The following is a 15,875-nucleotide window of genomic DNA, read 5'->3' on the forward strand; positions in this document are numbered from 1 at the left end:
ATTTTCCTTCCTATTCCCTAATTGTGCTTGAGAGGATCTCACTGAGGTAAGATACACATTATAGTCCAGAGAGGAGTTTCGTGGGTTGCATGCTGTTTGGACATGAAAATCAGATTTAGAGAGGGGAAAAAATGAATGATTACCTTTATTTTAGATAAACTTGTAAGAAATTGAAGAATTGTTCACATTCTGCTTGAATTTGGATCATTGCCTCCTGGTGATTGATTTTACTCGGATATTTGATACTAAACTCTTGTACATGCACACACACACACACACACCAATATACACTTCATCATACACACACAAAAACAACAACAACAAAAGAACAGTTAACTGTGCATTCAAAATTGTTACATTTTGCTGGTAAAGTTTCCTATAAATGTAGAGATTTACACTTCGGTCTCTCCACGCCAATAGAAATAGAAAAATTGAAAAACAATATTAAAACAAAAAACAAAAAACAAAACAAAGCAAAACAAACAAACTCATGCAACACTGATACCAAGACTTTAGCGATTACAATGTACAGGAATATGCAATGCCTCAACATTATTACTTGTTAAGGCCGGGTAGCGTGGGAGAAGCTACATAATCCAGCTGAATTAATCTTCATTTGGTACCCACCGGGGTACTTTCACGGGGTACTTGTTTTTTGGAATTATCAAATTTATTCAGGCCTTGCCATTGCATTATATCCCTGCATTACCGGGTCTTCAATTGGCAAAGCACACTGTCCATTCCAGGCATTACCACAATAGAACATTTATCAGTGGCGGACACAGGGGGGGGGGGGGGGGGGGGGGGGTGGCGCAACCGGCGCATGCCCTCCTTTATTTTTCATTAAAAACAAATTAAAGAAAAAAAAATGAAATGAAACACAGAAGTGACACCAGCAATATTAGTTGCATCCCCCTTTACAGAATTCCTGGATCTGCTCCTGATAATGCCTTTCACTACTGTGCTGTACAGTTGAACCTCTCGTATCCGGACAAGTCGGGACCGGGGCTCATCCGGATAAGGGATTTGGCCGGATACGGGAGACTCAATGCTTTATACATGTACATATACATACACATGTACTGATGTAGCCCATTGTAGTACCACATGTAGTAATGTGTATACTGCAACCTTTTCATTGTTACATTGGGGGATGTTTGGGGATGTTAAAATGTCTGAGGGAAAGCAATATGGAAGGAAATTTGATGTAATGTATGTTAATCATGTTGGAAGTAATATGTAATTCATGTGTGTTTGTGTAGGAGTTTTCAAGGAGTTGGGAATCCCCCTTTCCTCCCGTAATTATTTAAAAAAAAAAAAAAAAAAAAAAAAAAAAAAATCACGGCGAGATTGCGTCCGTATAATAGAGAGACCCGGATAAAGGGAGGCCGGATAATAGAGGTTCAACTGTATAAGCTTGGAATTCTGGTGATTACACAGAATACGGATTGCTACATTTTACATTGTATTCCCATTCATAATGTTTCTGGAGTGGCCTTGAATCCCAGTGTGCATCTAGAACGTGTAAGTTCTCCTCAAAAGATATTTGAAGAAAGAAACCAAAGTACAGTGCAGTACAAACACACAAACAAACATCTAAACAGTATACATTGTACATGTTTCTTTTATACGGAACTTTTATTAAACGATATTCTCTTTCAACGGCAGCTTTAGAAAGTATTAATTATGCGCACTATGATTCAGTTCTCATGCTATTAAGCAATTGGAGAACTAGCTTCAACATTTTCCAAATATTTTCATTTTTAAAAAAATACTACATTTTATAAAACACACCCATGCACACACACACACGCACACACAAGAACAATACAAATTATATGGCAGAGGCATTATTACACCAAATAGGGAAGAGATTGCAGGAAGTCAACTGGACCATTTTGCTCTATGAAAGTGCTTTAGTACCAAACTTAAATAACAGACAATGGCTCTAACTTTATAGTACACTTGCAATCGAATTCCTGTGATAAAGCTAAGAAAACACATGTGGCACTGCACATATTGCTGTATTTCAAACTTAATTTGTCACAATCAATAGTGTCCTACGCCCACCATCGATCCACAGACATTGAAAGTTTATAATGTGGTAGAGAATTAGCAGGTGTGCTTCTAGAGAACTGAGTTTTGGTACAAAAGTAGTCAATTTTGTCATGCTACATTTCTTTGAAGACATAAGATGAACAACTGCAGCCGACTCAAGTAATGGAATTCTTCTTCATAGGAGCGAAACTGGGACACTGGGGGATTTCCCTAGCAAATGAAACTCGGCCACGTGTGTAATAATTGAACATGCAGAGATCAAAAGGGTTCAACAGAAAATAAGTGCAAGCCCACTGTGACTATCTGTAAATACGACTGACCAGAAAAGAAGTTTTGAAGAATTCTACCCATGATCAAAGAGTCGTTCTCCTGCATACAAATGATTTGGACTGAACAGGAATATCAAAGGAGGACTAATAAACCTACTGTATAGACTGAACATTCTGCGAGTTTTTTATGTTTGCAAATTTTGCGAGTCAGGTGCTATTCGTAAATTTAAAGACACACAAAAATATTGACTCTGATCCCAACATGAATGTGACGTGCATGTATACATTTCTCCATTCAGTTCTGTACTCCGTGATCGTGAATTCAACCACTCACAAATTTGATAGGAAGTCCTGATTTTCAAAATACTATGAAAACTCGCTAAATATATATGATTGGCATATTATACAGTAATCCCCACATGATTTCATCATCCCACACACAATCAATATTGCATCAGATCCACCACCTTCCAGTTCGGTAGACTAGGGGTCAATTTTCCTTTATGAGTACAATGTATTTTCAGCACATCTGTAGATCTGATATGAAGTGCACCAACTTGACCATGTCATCATCAGTCAGGAATGCAAACGAGCGGGTTCTAGGCTGATAATTAATATGAGAGATTATTCCAACTTTCCACGTTAGCATCAGCTAAAATAAGCCGAAATACTTTAAATTCACACTTTACTGTCTTTAGTTTTGATATCATACAAACGTATTTATACTCTGTGACAACCATTGCAAATTCCCACAAGCAGCATTCACTTTATGAGCTATCTTTACTGTTCTTTTTTGTTTATTTGTCTGTTTGTCTGTTTGTTTTACAAAGTTTTTCACCTGCCATTGATATAATCTCTGGTAACCAGCGATGTTGGTTTGAGAGAACAGATGGGCCAATATATGAATGCAAATTCACATCTATACTAGAAAAACATTCAGAGAGTAAAGACCTCCACCCAGCAGCTCATTTCCACCCATTCACTCCTGCTGAAAATTGCCCAATTTCCCAATATACAGGGATGCCAGTGGCAAATTGCTCTTGGGCCGGAAATTTTTTTTGTGAACGAAACTGATGTGCGCGAAGCAGCAGCAGCATCGCGCTAGTTTTGCATGACAGTCGTTTTGTGATATTCTCATGCCCAAGTATATGCGAAACATACTACGGAAATCGTGAAAGTGAATGTCCCGTAAGTTTAGATGATCATATTTTTTCGTTTTTCTTTCTTTCTTTCTTTGTTTCTTTCTCGTGTTTTCCGGCTTTCCCACACAGACGGAAATAATATCACAAAGCCGGAAATTGGACACCAAAATATGAAAAAGCCGGAATTCCGGCTATTGCCGGAAAACTGGCATCCCTGAACTATATAGAAGCCTAGTGTTTTCGTCAGCAGCTTCCTGCATGCTGCACGGCGCCTCAAGCAGAACACGCGCTTTAATACACCTATTCAAGCAAACCTGAAATATGTGCAGCTTGAACTCTAAAGTTCATTGACCCTATCTGCTAAAATATCAAAAATCCTTCAAAAACTCACAAAAATTCGCTGATCATTACCAAAATTTAATCTTATCTGTTCTCTGTGTCATTATCAACTTTTCCTATAAGTTTCATCTAAATCTGTCCACAACTTTTGAAAATTATTTTGCAAACAGACAAACCAACCTTGACAAAGACATAATGTCCTTCCTTAGCAGAGGTAACAAGGCTGTTGTGAGTGGCATCGATGATGATAATGATGATAACAATATGAGGATGATGAACAGGGTAATACAACTGTGATGGCAGTATATTAAAACAAAACAAAGCTAACCTGGGGCATACACATATCTTAAACTTTCACAGATATAACATAACATATACATAAAATATGCTCTTGGACACAATTTTCAAACTCTCTACATTTTGCAAGCTGCTCTGGACTATATGACAAAACTGGCACATCAAATAGTGACTCTTCACACCACAGCCAAACTGTGTAACACCGGGGAACAGAATGATGCCGCACAAACGAAATGCAAGTGTAGTGCAGCAGCATTACAACAGGTTCAGTTTGATACCAAGGATTGTGTTTCCACAGAAATGAGGCTTTATGGAAGGCAAGTGGTAAAAAGGGATGGTACAGTTTTGATTGAGATGGGGCTTTATGTTTCCAACTCTTTTGTGAGATGACAAAAATCTCTTTAATATGAAATATGAAAGAGCATATGAAAGAGAGGAATTCAAAGTCTATTTGATGAAAATCACTTTTGAAATGTCCAAAACACAGAGGTTCTTATAAAAGGTGGGACCCACCTTTCATCAGGACCACTTTGTTTCACTTTGTTTTGGGATATCTCAGGATTTCAAAATGGAATTTCATCAAATAAACGTTGAATCATTCTTAGAAGTGTATGCTCTTTCAGATGTCAGTTGTGGTTTCAATTATCTAGCAAAAAGTTAGATTTTGAATGCCAAATCTCAACCAACATGTTATCCCTTTAAACTGCATGAGACCTATGTTGGTACATCTATCATTCTATAAGTTTGCCTAAATGGCCAATGGACTCGATGTAGAAGTCGGGCACCATCCTCCTCTCCTCAGGACTCTCGCTACCTTGGCAACGGAGGATCTCCTCCTCGTTGGTGATACCGGTCAGTACGGCCAGTGTCTGCAGGCTACAGTTCTTGCCGAGGAGAATGTCCGTGCTGAGGCGGTCGCCCACCATGACGGTCCGCGCGGGGTCAACCTTGAACCTGGAACACGGACAGCAAAGGTGTGAAACAGATGTCCAACTGGAGTTTAGAAGAGTTTCTCAGTTGAGACTGAGCAGGGTGAACTTCGTTTGAATGACGCTATCTTTGGAAAGATAGTCCCAAAATATTCAGCAATGTACCTCAGCAAATAATCTCCTATACATAACAAGCTGCTGAGTGGCTTGTGACGGACATTTTTATCATTTCTCGAAGATGGTTTGCTTGGATCAAGCTTAGTGTTTCCATGCAGCTACCATTTTTGATAAAAAGCTCTGCTTGAGTGCATTGGAATGGTACCATTTCAAATTACTGAAATTGTGTTATAAACCTCATAATTGAGATTCTTATCACTGATTGGTCAAAAGTATATCATGTGACAGGACGCAGTTCCGTCTATCATTGCCTCAGGGTTTCCAGGTCAAGTGATAGAAAGCCAAACCCCTTGTAATAGTAAGTCAAAACCCTTGTGATAGAATCTGTAAAATCTCCTCGACTTTTGCACACTTAACAAGTACACGTAGACTTCGCGCGCGGTGTCCGCACCCCCTCCAACGATGTTCACTGTAATACGCGCATCCTACATATTTTAACACATGCACAATCATCACACACACTAGCTATTAGCGTACAGGCATGTTTCGACATGGCATGGTGAGTGCTCCTCCGTGATTTGAAGTGAGTTGAATGCGGAGCCGGAGGGTTTGGAGCAGTTCTACTCCAGGATTTGTATGAAGCAAAGACAAATCTCAACAGACAATGTTGGAAATATCGAATTAAACACAAGCGACGGGAAGTTGGATACTGTAATCTTCAGTCAAGATTTTATGCAGGAGCTCGCAGAAGGCCACGTGAGTAATCCTGGCTAGTCTACGAAATGTATGAAAACAATGCAAGCAAGCGCTGTGGCCTGTTTAGCTCTACGATAGAACCAGGCATAGGGCTAGACCAAGAATCTACTTCGTATTTGACTAGCCCAAGATCTTGACATAGCTAGTAACTAGTTAAACCTAGTCTTAAACGATGAGGTATATATTTTTAAGACAAATATTAATTGCTCTGTGTTGGGATGGTGGTGGATGATGGCTAACGCCTCGGGGTGATAGAAGGGTCGGTATGAAAAGCACCATGGGAATGATTATTTCCACCATCGTCCTCATGAGCAGTCAATATTTGTATTCTTGACTAGCTAATGGCAGACTGCAGCACTGAATGATCATTGCTACCTAGGGATGGGATTTGCTCAAGATGAAAGACCACAGATCTGAGACACATTCATGACAGTGATGGGCCAGAAATAACATATCACTGCTAAATGTAGGTTTCATTGCCTGACAATTTGGTTGAACACTCGAGGAAAACTGAACATTTTATCTTCAGCATGATAGCTTCATTTACTCATAAAAGAAATAATTTGTTCAGTCTAATGCACTGGACTGTTGTTTCTCTGTGTATTATTCTCCTGTTAGTCCAGTTGGCCAGATTGAATAACTTGTCAAACTATTAAACTCAAACATGATTTAGCAAAAACAAACGTCCCCATTTTTTGTCAATGTTTGAAAGCCATAAAATGAGGCAGGCAATTTTTCTTTCATTAAACATCGCTAGCTTTTACATCTGTCTATATACATAAATCACACTTACTTTTCTTGAATGCATTCAAACATGAACCTCTGTGGCTTTCCCATGACAGTTGCTCTCCGCTTTGATGCAGTTTCAACTGGCACCACTAGTGAGCCTGTTCCTAGTTTTTGGATAAAACACACACATGCAAACAAATTAAGAGAAAAGAAAAGAGAACAAAACATCGTTTCCCTTGCAAAGGCAACTTTCTGTCGGTGAAAAACTCTGACATTGGCTTGTTTGACCTCAAAGATTCAACTTATTCTCTGAATTTAATGTTTATAAAAAAGGAGGATTCTGCAAGTCAATTTTTGTGACCAAAATCCCTCTTTTTATGTATTGTATATTGAAAAGCACTTCTTGAAACAGATTTTGTTTTCAAATGATAAACCTGGAAATCAAAGGAGTAATTTGAAATAAAGAAAAAAAAAAGACACTTTAATACTAGTTTGACTTTTTACTGAATACAAATAAAAAACAAGAGTTAGCATCACTAATGTTTCAAAAACACTTCTAGCAATATGCATCCTACACTTGTCAGGTGCTTTTTGTTAAAGTCAAAGATTTTTGTTGTTGTTGTTGTTGTTGTTATTATTCTCTTCTTTTTCTAAATGCTATTCATAGTTCTTTGTATGGTGTACATACTGGTATAATGAGAAAATGTTGCTAATGTCACTGGACTAATATTATGCCAGTAAAAATTGTGTTAATTCAAGTCTCATTTGAATATTACAAAACTAGTTTCACGAGGCTTAGGGTTCCCTAGTGCTCATAAACCAATTACACATTGCACAATAACATCATGACTTATTCCTGTAAGAATAAGTGTATCTGGCTGGTATTCATGGGCCTTTTTAATGTTACTCAACCTTACTTGTTCATTATAAACAAAGTGCAAAAGCACTCTAGCATGAGGAAGTACAAAGTCTATGATGTTATGCCTGGGTACCAAGACATAAAAGCAATTGATTGCTTGATTTTGCGTGTGGATGCTACCCTGATGAAAATAACGTTTGGAACTGTTTTTACTCTCACAATGCACATAATAAAGAGCAAGCAAAAGAAAAATGTCCCCACATGAGATAGCACCCCTGGGATATACAAGGAACATGAACTACAGAGTAGCTGCATTCATATGCATGTCATTATGAAAGTCTGGTCTTTATAAACTCACTGACACCCACATACATGTATTGCAATTTTCATACAAAGGGTTACTGTATAACATCCCTGTGTCCAGATAGCAATGAACACTGCTCCCTGTTTTATCCTTGACTATCTTCCCATTACAACTGTGGTGCATGACCTTTAAAGTGTGTTAACCCATTGGAGACTAGAGCAGAGTATACTCCCTCAGGTGTCTAAGGGAAAATGTGTGTTGTAGCAAAATCAGTCCGTCCTCACCTGGTTATTACAGCCTTCATGTGGTCAGGCACTCAGCCGTGTTTGCCATGCTTTTTCAACTTTTTCAATAGCATTCAGTATAGAAAACTCACCCAAACTTGACCTAATTGAAAGTTAAGCCAGTGCACTGAGGTGTAACAATGAGCCTCTCTCTATAGTCTATACAGAAAGGCCATGGAGACAGGAAGGGGATTACCTGGAAAGTGGATTACATTGTAGATGATCTCTACTCATTGGCCATTGGTTTCCAGACATCAACAAATGGTGCACTTCAGTTGATGTGCCAATCAGCTGACAAAGCCCAGTATTGTAAAGATTTAAAGCCCCTTTCAGCAACCACCTGAGCCCCACCCCTACTACACCACTCCCCTCATCCCCCTCCCCCCCAACACACACACACACACCCCTACAAAAGAGAACCCATGGTCTTCAAGGACTACCTGGTACAACGACATCTGAGCCTTTGACAGGGAACTGCGGGTCCTCGTTTGTTGCGATGAAGAAGCTGCCGGGCCTGTTGAGATATGATGCCGCCCTCATGATCTTCATGTAGCTGAAGTGGTGGTCGAAGCCCAGAACGACACCCTTCACCTACTCAGCATAGGAAAATGACGATCATTATTGCAATGACAGTACCAGGATGGCGGTACCAAATATCAGTCTGTGCAACTTTTTGTGGGGATGTTTACTGGTAGTCATGGTTACAAAATACTACCTATGCACAGCACTGAAAAAATAAATGTTTAAATGTATATTTGCAAAGACATTTAAATGAAGGAAACTTAATGATAGTTATGATATCATGATAAACAGACTGAAAATCAACAAGCAATAAACTGAGGTCATGCACAACTGCAGCGAAAGAGGCAAACAGTGTACAATGTGCAGGAAGCATTTTTTTTTTTAAATCCCATCAGATATTCCTGAAAATGTATACACACTGTATCTAGTCAATTTAATTCATCAAGTCCGAGGGGAATTTTGCCGCAAAATTTTCATCTTAACATCACTGAATTGAGAACCCTGAATTTTTCTGCACATCTCATATTTCAGAGAGTTTAGAAAGAACTAGTGATATTCATAAACCTCCACACAAACAGACATTTAATTTACAGAACTTTGTTACTATGAAAGAGAAACAGGACCTTTGTCACAAAATATGTTGGCAATTCATAAATCACTTAATCATTCAAGATTTTTGTTTTCTTTAAATTAATAGTTACAACACGGTCTTGAAAAATAGAATGTTTCTTGAAAGCATTCATGCATTGTGGTCGCTGAATAATGTTTCACTAGGGGGTTTACACCATGGCACACATAACGGTAGAGTTAAGTAAAACTCTCTACCGTTAGGTGCACATACCAACTCACCTCTGGATCGAGTGTTACTTCCCCTGTATGCTCCAATACATTGTCCGGTGAATGGTCAGGCTGTTCAAGAAAATTTTAGAGCAGGAAAGGACAGAAAGGAAGCCAAAAATTAATTTGATCCATAGGCTGAATTTTCACACCCTAGAAAATTCATGGAAAGAGTGCATACTCTCAGAAATGTAAAATCTGTTGCTTTTGCAGTCTAGAAAATTTAAAAAAATGGCATTCTCAGGGAGAAAGTATGTTCAATTTTTAATTTTGGAAGAAAATATCAGTCAACATGAGACTTGTAGTTCTGTGTATGTGATAAGAGTTTGCCTTCCATAATTCTTCACAGAAAAAAAAAAAAATCACTTCAAAAATTTCGCATGTCACTATGTAATATCAATGTACAAACTGTATGAAGAAACAGACAGCACATTGTAACTGGAATGAGGAAATGGTGAAAAAAAAAAAAATCAAAAGTTGTGACTACATGTAGATAGATAAATCAAGACATCTAGATGGACATACAAACTATCAAAAGGGAGTGACAACATGACACATGCGGTATCTTCTGTATTGAACAATAACTAGGAGGCAGGGTCAAAGGTTACCTACTCCTGTGCCTGTGTATGCGATGCCGTGAAGTTTCATCTCTTCTTCCATGCCCTTTGACCCCATCAGGTAGACCTTGCCGGAGAAGTTCATCTTGTACTTGAGGTAGAGAGCTGCAATGTACGCTGTGCCAAATATCTCGTCCTGGTCATCAACCACAGAGAGAGAGAGAAATCACAGATTTTTGCAATAAAAAACAGAATGTTACATGTTTTGCAACAAACAATATGTGGTACGTCATCAGATTACTCATACAAACTTGAAGATTACTGAAGGAAGAAAAATGCACCTACAGTTGACGTTGGAAATAATCTTACAATATACTTCTTTTCTAAGATATTTTTCTTGCAAAAAAGTAGGGCAAATTGGGTATCTATTTAAAGCTGCTTGATAACTGAAGTGTAATAATAATTGATTGAATTCTGAGAACTTTCTTGCAAGAATTTTCTGATTGATTAACTATCATTGTCACTTGTAATTGATTAAGTTATGAATATGTGTCATATTACTACTGTAATAGTAGTGACAGAATGATGATAGCATGATAATGATCATTATTTACTGGATCATAGTACTACATCCAATCAATATGTACAAAAAGAGTTGAAAATCACCTAGGTTCATCATCACGTTATGACAAATAAAAATATTCGCAATAGTCTTTGTTAATTTTTTTTTTCCAGACATAACAGTGAAAATGAGTAATTTTCCAAAATTTCAATGGCATATATGCAATATTAAAGGAACCTATCAAAATAAATGGTTATCTTAATATCATTTTTCAAGAGTACATGTATAAAGACTAAAAGAGTATTAACAGATCAATGTTGTAGTCATGCACCTGCCCTGACTGAAGTTGTACTCATGATTTATGGGCACACCTTGTATGTAGCTTGGAAAAATGACAATGTTATCAACAATTAACAAACACAATATTACTGTATCCTGCACTAAAACAGGCACTGGGGCTGACTGGGCACCACAATCACTTTCTGTACTAGAGTATAACAATTAGAAAACTAAACTGTACAATGTTCCAGGAGATCACTACTAAAGTGATATGAGCTTGCACTTGCTGACAGATGGGATCGTACCTTGGAAACCACAAATCCCATCTTGTTGAACTTCTCCAGGTATTGTGTTCTTGACTTTGTGCTGTTATTGGTGACAAACAGAGGTTGCTTTCCCTTGAAGGATGAAATTTAAAACAAAAGAACAATCAAAGTTAATCTCATCTCATAGAAAGTACTGTGCATTCTCTGAAGGATGGTATGCAGAGACAGTGCACATAATTTAACTACACATAGGTATGTTCCTGGAAGAATTTCCTTTCATACATGTAGTACCATGATGCTCCACCCCCTCCACCCCCCCCCCCCCAAAAAAAAAAAACAACAACAAACAAACAAAACAAAACAAAACACCGACAACAGCAACAATGAACTATTTTCTTCTAGATTACAGTTACATGACTTAGGTTTACAGGTAGGGTAGTTTTCTTTCTTTCTTTCTTTTAATATGGTACAATTTAACTTTTTCGATATGAAGAAAGTATACAAGATAACCTGTTGAATTTCCTTTCATTCTTGTCAACAGTACACAAATTCTAAAGACTGTAATTAGGATTTGAAAAAAAAAAGGAGAAAGCAACAGCATGTTATCTTACTGAACCAATATTACAGTAGCCCCATATAAAACGCTAGAAGAGTTGTGTCAACCCTCAAAATGTTTACCACAAGGTCTAAAGAGATTGAGAAATAGAATCCTGACACATGACTTACAATGTAGCAATGCAAATATAACGGTATGTCAGTTGTGGCTGAATACACTGGAGTTCAAGGATTTTTAGATACTTCAGGTAAGAGCTTTACAGTGGTCTAAAGCCTGGCTCTCTATATTCAATTGATCTATTTATCTAGTATAAAGCAAAGTTACAGGTTTGGATATGGCCAGAGCAGGCACAAAAACAGACACTTACCATTGATCTAAGTTTGTTAATGGTGTCCACTGCCCCAGGTATTGGTGTGGCAGAGTGCCATAAGACCCCTATGGATGCAAAGAGAGAAAAATAAAATGAATACCATATATAATACAAGCCTATTATTGTCAAAATGCATATGAATGTCCCCAATCCAACAGCTGCTATTGATTGCTGGTGTATACACTTTGTACTACTGTAGACGGCTTCAACCTCAAACTCTACTAGCAAGTATAGACCGATTCGGGTTCGTTGAGGGCAGCAGACAATTTGTAGCACTGTGCGCAGCCATTAGCTCATTTTGCGGTGTCCCAGCCGACCCCCCCCCCCTCTCCCCCACCCCACGGGCAACATGTTTATCGTGCACTTGTAACAAAGGTTCGCGCACTAAGCAAGCATTCGCGCACTCAGTACGAGACGCCCATTGGCTAAAGCAACCATGCATCAGTTTTTCATTCCGTGCGCGTGCTAATGTAGGGAGAGGGGTGGGGGAGTGGGGGGGGGGGGGGGTCGGCTGAGACACCGCAGTAATGGCGCTGCCCATGCCAAAAATACACATAGCGCATCACAGAATCAGTCTATAGTATTTACACTCGTAGCACTGATAGAAATAGTGAGATTCCTACATGTGTAGCAAGTGTATTGTAGGTCTATTTGCTAGGCTAGTGCAAATGACTTTGTACAATACAGGGACTCTATTTTTTTAGAGTATTACAGTGGGGGATAGACTTACACTTGTTCATTCACTTGGGTTTCTAGTAGTAAGTAACACACAGCTGAACACGTCTTCAGTTCCACATCCAAGAGTGTGACTATGACCATATACCCAATGTACATGCACAATGGGACGGGATGACTATTATTGATGCTAGAGATTGAAGATAGGTATTTGTGTTTAATTACTTCCTAATAGATTGGTGGTGTAAAATCTGTATTGTTACATACCAATATTGTGTAACTTGGCAAAATGATAAAAATCAAGATTAGGTCTGCAACTTGTATGTTGTATGAAATATAAGCATGGGATCATAACATTTTGTTGTATACATTAGTTTAGTTATCTGTAATTCATGTACAGCTGTACATTAAAGCCAACAGGACCTGAGGAATAAGAGAAATTTACATGTTTGTGATAAGAAAATCAAGTACATGACCTACAGACTCTCAAAAGACCAATACTGGACTACTGCTCAACAGTTTGGGAGCCCCACTCTGGGGACACTCGTAATCAGATCTTAGACTTACAGTAAATAGAGATAGACTGGAAGCTGTAAAAGACAGAGCACCATGATTTGTTAAGCGGGACTATCAAGATTCAGTACAGAAGCATCATCAACCATGAAATGTGAACTGGGCTGCTGGGAAACGCTGCAGTGACGCATGGAGATTGGTAGGTAGGACTAGGAGCAGGACTCATCATTACATTCCGCGGAGGTGCTTGCGGCCATGCGGGTTGTCGGCCTATCCATTGGCCATCAGCCAACAGCCATCAGCCATCGGCCATCAGCCAATCTGAAAGGTCCTTCAGAAGTCACCCTCTACAGACTACAGTCTCAAGTAGTACAGTGTACGAGCTAGTGTCAATAAACTCTCAGATTCTACTTAAATTACTAGTCTAGTCTAGACTGCCACAAATACAATCTGCTACTAAGTTAAGTACAAGACTAGAACTAGAATCTACTAGTACTTAGTAGTACTAGTACAAGTAGTACGAGTACGAGAGTAGATCATATAACCGGACGCTTTTTTTCCGTGGCTCTGAATTCCGTACTCAGAGGATGATATTTCAGCTAAAAATAACACCACTTATTCACAGACTCCTGGAAATTACGAATTCAGCCAACTTATGTCAATTGTTCGCTCCAGTTTTTAGAAAATATGCTTCTAACGTGAACCCTTCTAAAAAAAGTTGTCTTTTTGCGCGGTGCAAAATCGCATTGTAATTCCGGACACAATTTTTGCAATGGAATACCGGTAATCGATGTCTTTAGCACCTTGTCCTTGCACCAGAATCACAATTTATCCCACAAATCACTGTTCACATTCTCACCGAGCGGACTACAAAGAAAAAATTGGCAAATGAGGCTCAAATTTTGTATTTTACAGTAAAATGTCTATCTTGAACATTTCGAACAGTTCGCACGATAAAACCTTATGAAAAAAATCACCAATCGAATTTTATTACGTGCTTTGTCTATGGGAGCGCGAGTGTCGAGTTGCGGCCTCGCCGGCCCTTCCTTAGCACCTAACTTTTTGCATCGTTCGCATTTGAGGAAGATAGCTTCAAATTTTCGGTATCGATCAGGGAACTTGTGGTTCTATTGGAATTTTCACTACTTCAGCATTTTTCCTCTATAATATATGAGCAGGATTTCATAGAATTTCGGTGACGAAATGCACATGATTTAAACATGCATTAGTGGTCTATATTGACTATGAGTATGACGAGGTGCGGGTCATTCAACTAGTGAACTATCTCAAAATCTGAGGTAAAATGTGAATTTCTTCGCGTTTTTACATTTTTATGTCGCATTTTTGCAATTTCCGTCCACACAAAGTTCTCTGAGCTGAGGCTAATCTACGAAGTCTCGCGTGATCGCGCGTACTGAATGTCATCGATAATACGCAAAAATGTGCGTGTCCGGAATTACCATATTAATACCAATACCATACCTATTACCATGCTGTCCGGTACTAATACCATAATTTACCTGTGGCGGCTGTGCTGTGGTCTAGCAGACCCCCTGCCCTAGATTTCTATTAATGTAGGCACCTATACTATAGGTAGGGCCTATTGACCGATTCGGGTTCGTTGAGGGCAGCAGACATTTCATGGCACTGGGCGCAGCCATAGTGGGTGTTTCAGCCGACCCCCCCCCCCCCCCCCCCCCCCCCCACTCTCCCCCCACCCCGGGCAACATGTTTATCACGCACTTGTAACAAAGGTTCGGGTTCTAAGCAAGCATTCGCGCACTCAGTTAGAGACGCCCATTGGCTAAAGCAGTTTTTCATTCTGCGCGCGTGCTAATGTAACGTTAGGGAGAGGGGGTGGGGAGTGGGAAGGGGACACCGAGTGCCAGTGGACACCGAGTGGGAGTGGGAAGGGGACACCGCTGAGTAATGACTAATGGCGCTGCCCATGCCAAAAATACACTTAGACGTGGTTCTAGCGCGTCACAGAATCGGTCAATAGTCTATCTGTACTTGTAGTACTAGTAGTTTTGTACACAAGAGTTCTAAGACGTCTAACACTTAAATTTACATAGTACCGGTATTAAATTTAATTTAGAAGTACCTAAAGTAAGTTTATTCTGCTATTTAAATTGTAACATGGACCATTAATCGTTGATCACTGGCATTAATTAGAGTCAGAGAATGATCGGCAGTCACACACAGACTTGCACTTTCAAAATAGCAGCCATTCCTCACTAACTGTTAAACTCTAAAATTAAAATTTACATCATTCGGGCTGGGGGGCTTTACCTCGCAAACACACGCCTTTTTCAATAAGTGGGACTGTGTGTGACTATTCGTTGGACGAGCGCGAGACCCAGTCAAAACACTTTGAATATCATAGTTTATGTTCACTACAATATTCACACTTACCATCGCAGTCAAGTAATATTGTGTCAATGGAATCCAGAAATTCTTTTACTAGTTGCTTCGTTAATTTGCGACAAGTTGCCATAATATTGTAACATGTGTCAGTTCAGCTCTGCCAAAGTACAGTCAATCCACACGCGAGAGCCACGCGCTTGACGTGTAACGTTACGGTACGAGCGTCGCATGATCGGCCGTATCTTTCACGAGCAGATCCAGAGAAAGCCCCCGCCGGCCGCGGCGAGC

At 39.3% G+C, this 15,875-nt stretch overlaps 1 protein-coding gene across 1 annotated transcript; it reads right to left on the reverse strand.

The window, feature by feature from the left end:
• Window positions 1-4,210: 4,210 nt before the first annotated feature.
• LOC139711226 (glycerol-3-phosphate phosphatase-like) lies at window positions 4,211-15,774 on the reverse strand. The gene is made up of 8 exons (XM_071623143.1): window positions 15,636-15,774; window positions 12,030-12,097; window positions 11,146-11,238; window positions 10,055-10,195; window positions 9,455-9,514; window positions 8,524-8,674; window positions 6,701-6,800; window positions 4,211-5,059 (listed from the first exon to the last, which is right to left on the reverse strand). Exons 1-8 carry the CDS (start codon window positions 15,715-15,717, stop codon window positions 4,837-4,839), a joined length of 918 nt encoding a protein of 305 aa, XP_071479244.1. The 5' UTR covers window positions 15,718-15,774; the 3' UTR covers window positions 4,211-4,836.
• Between the last annotated feature and the right edge of the window lie 101 nt (window positions 15,775-15,875).

Source organism: Diadema antillarum, unplaced genomic scaffold, assembly GCF_040938485.1.
Source record: "Diadema antillarum isolate AM-2024a unplaced genomic scaffold, OU_Dant_1.0 seq00001628_RagTag, whole genome shotgun sequence".
NCBI classification, from domain to species: domain Eukaryota; kingdom Metazoa; phylum Echinodermata; class Echinoidea; order Diadematoida; family Diadematidae; genus Diadema; species Diadema antillarum.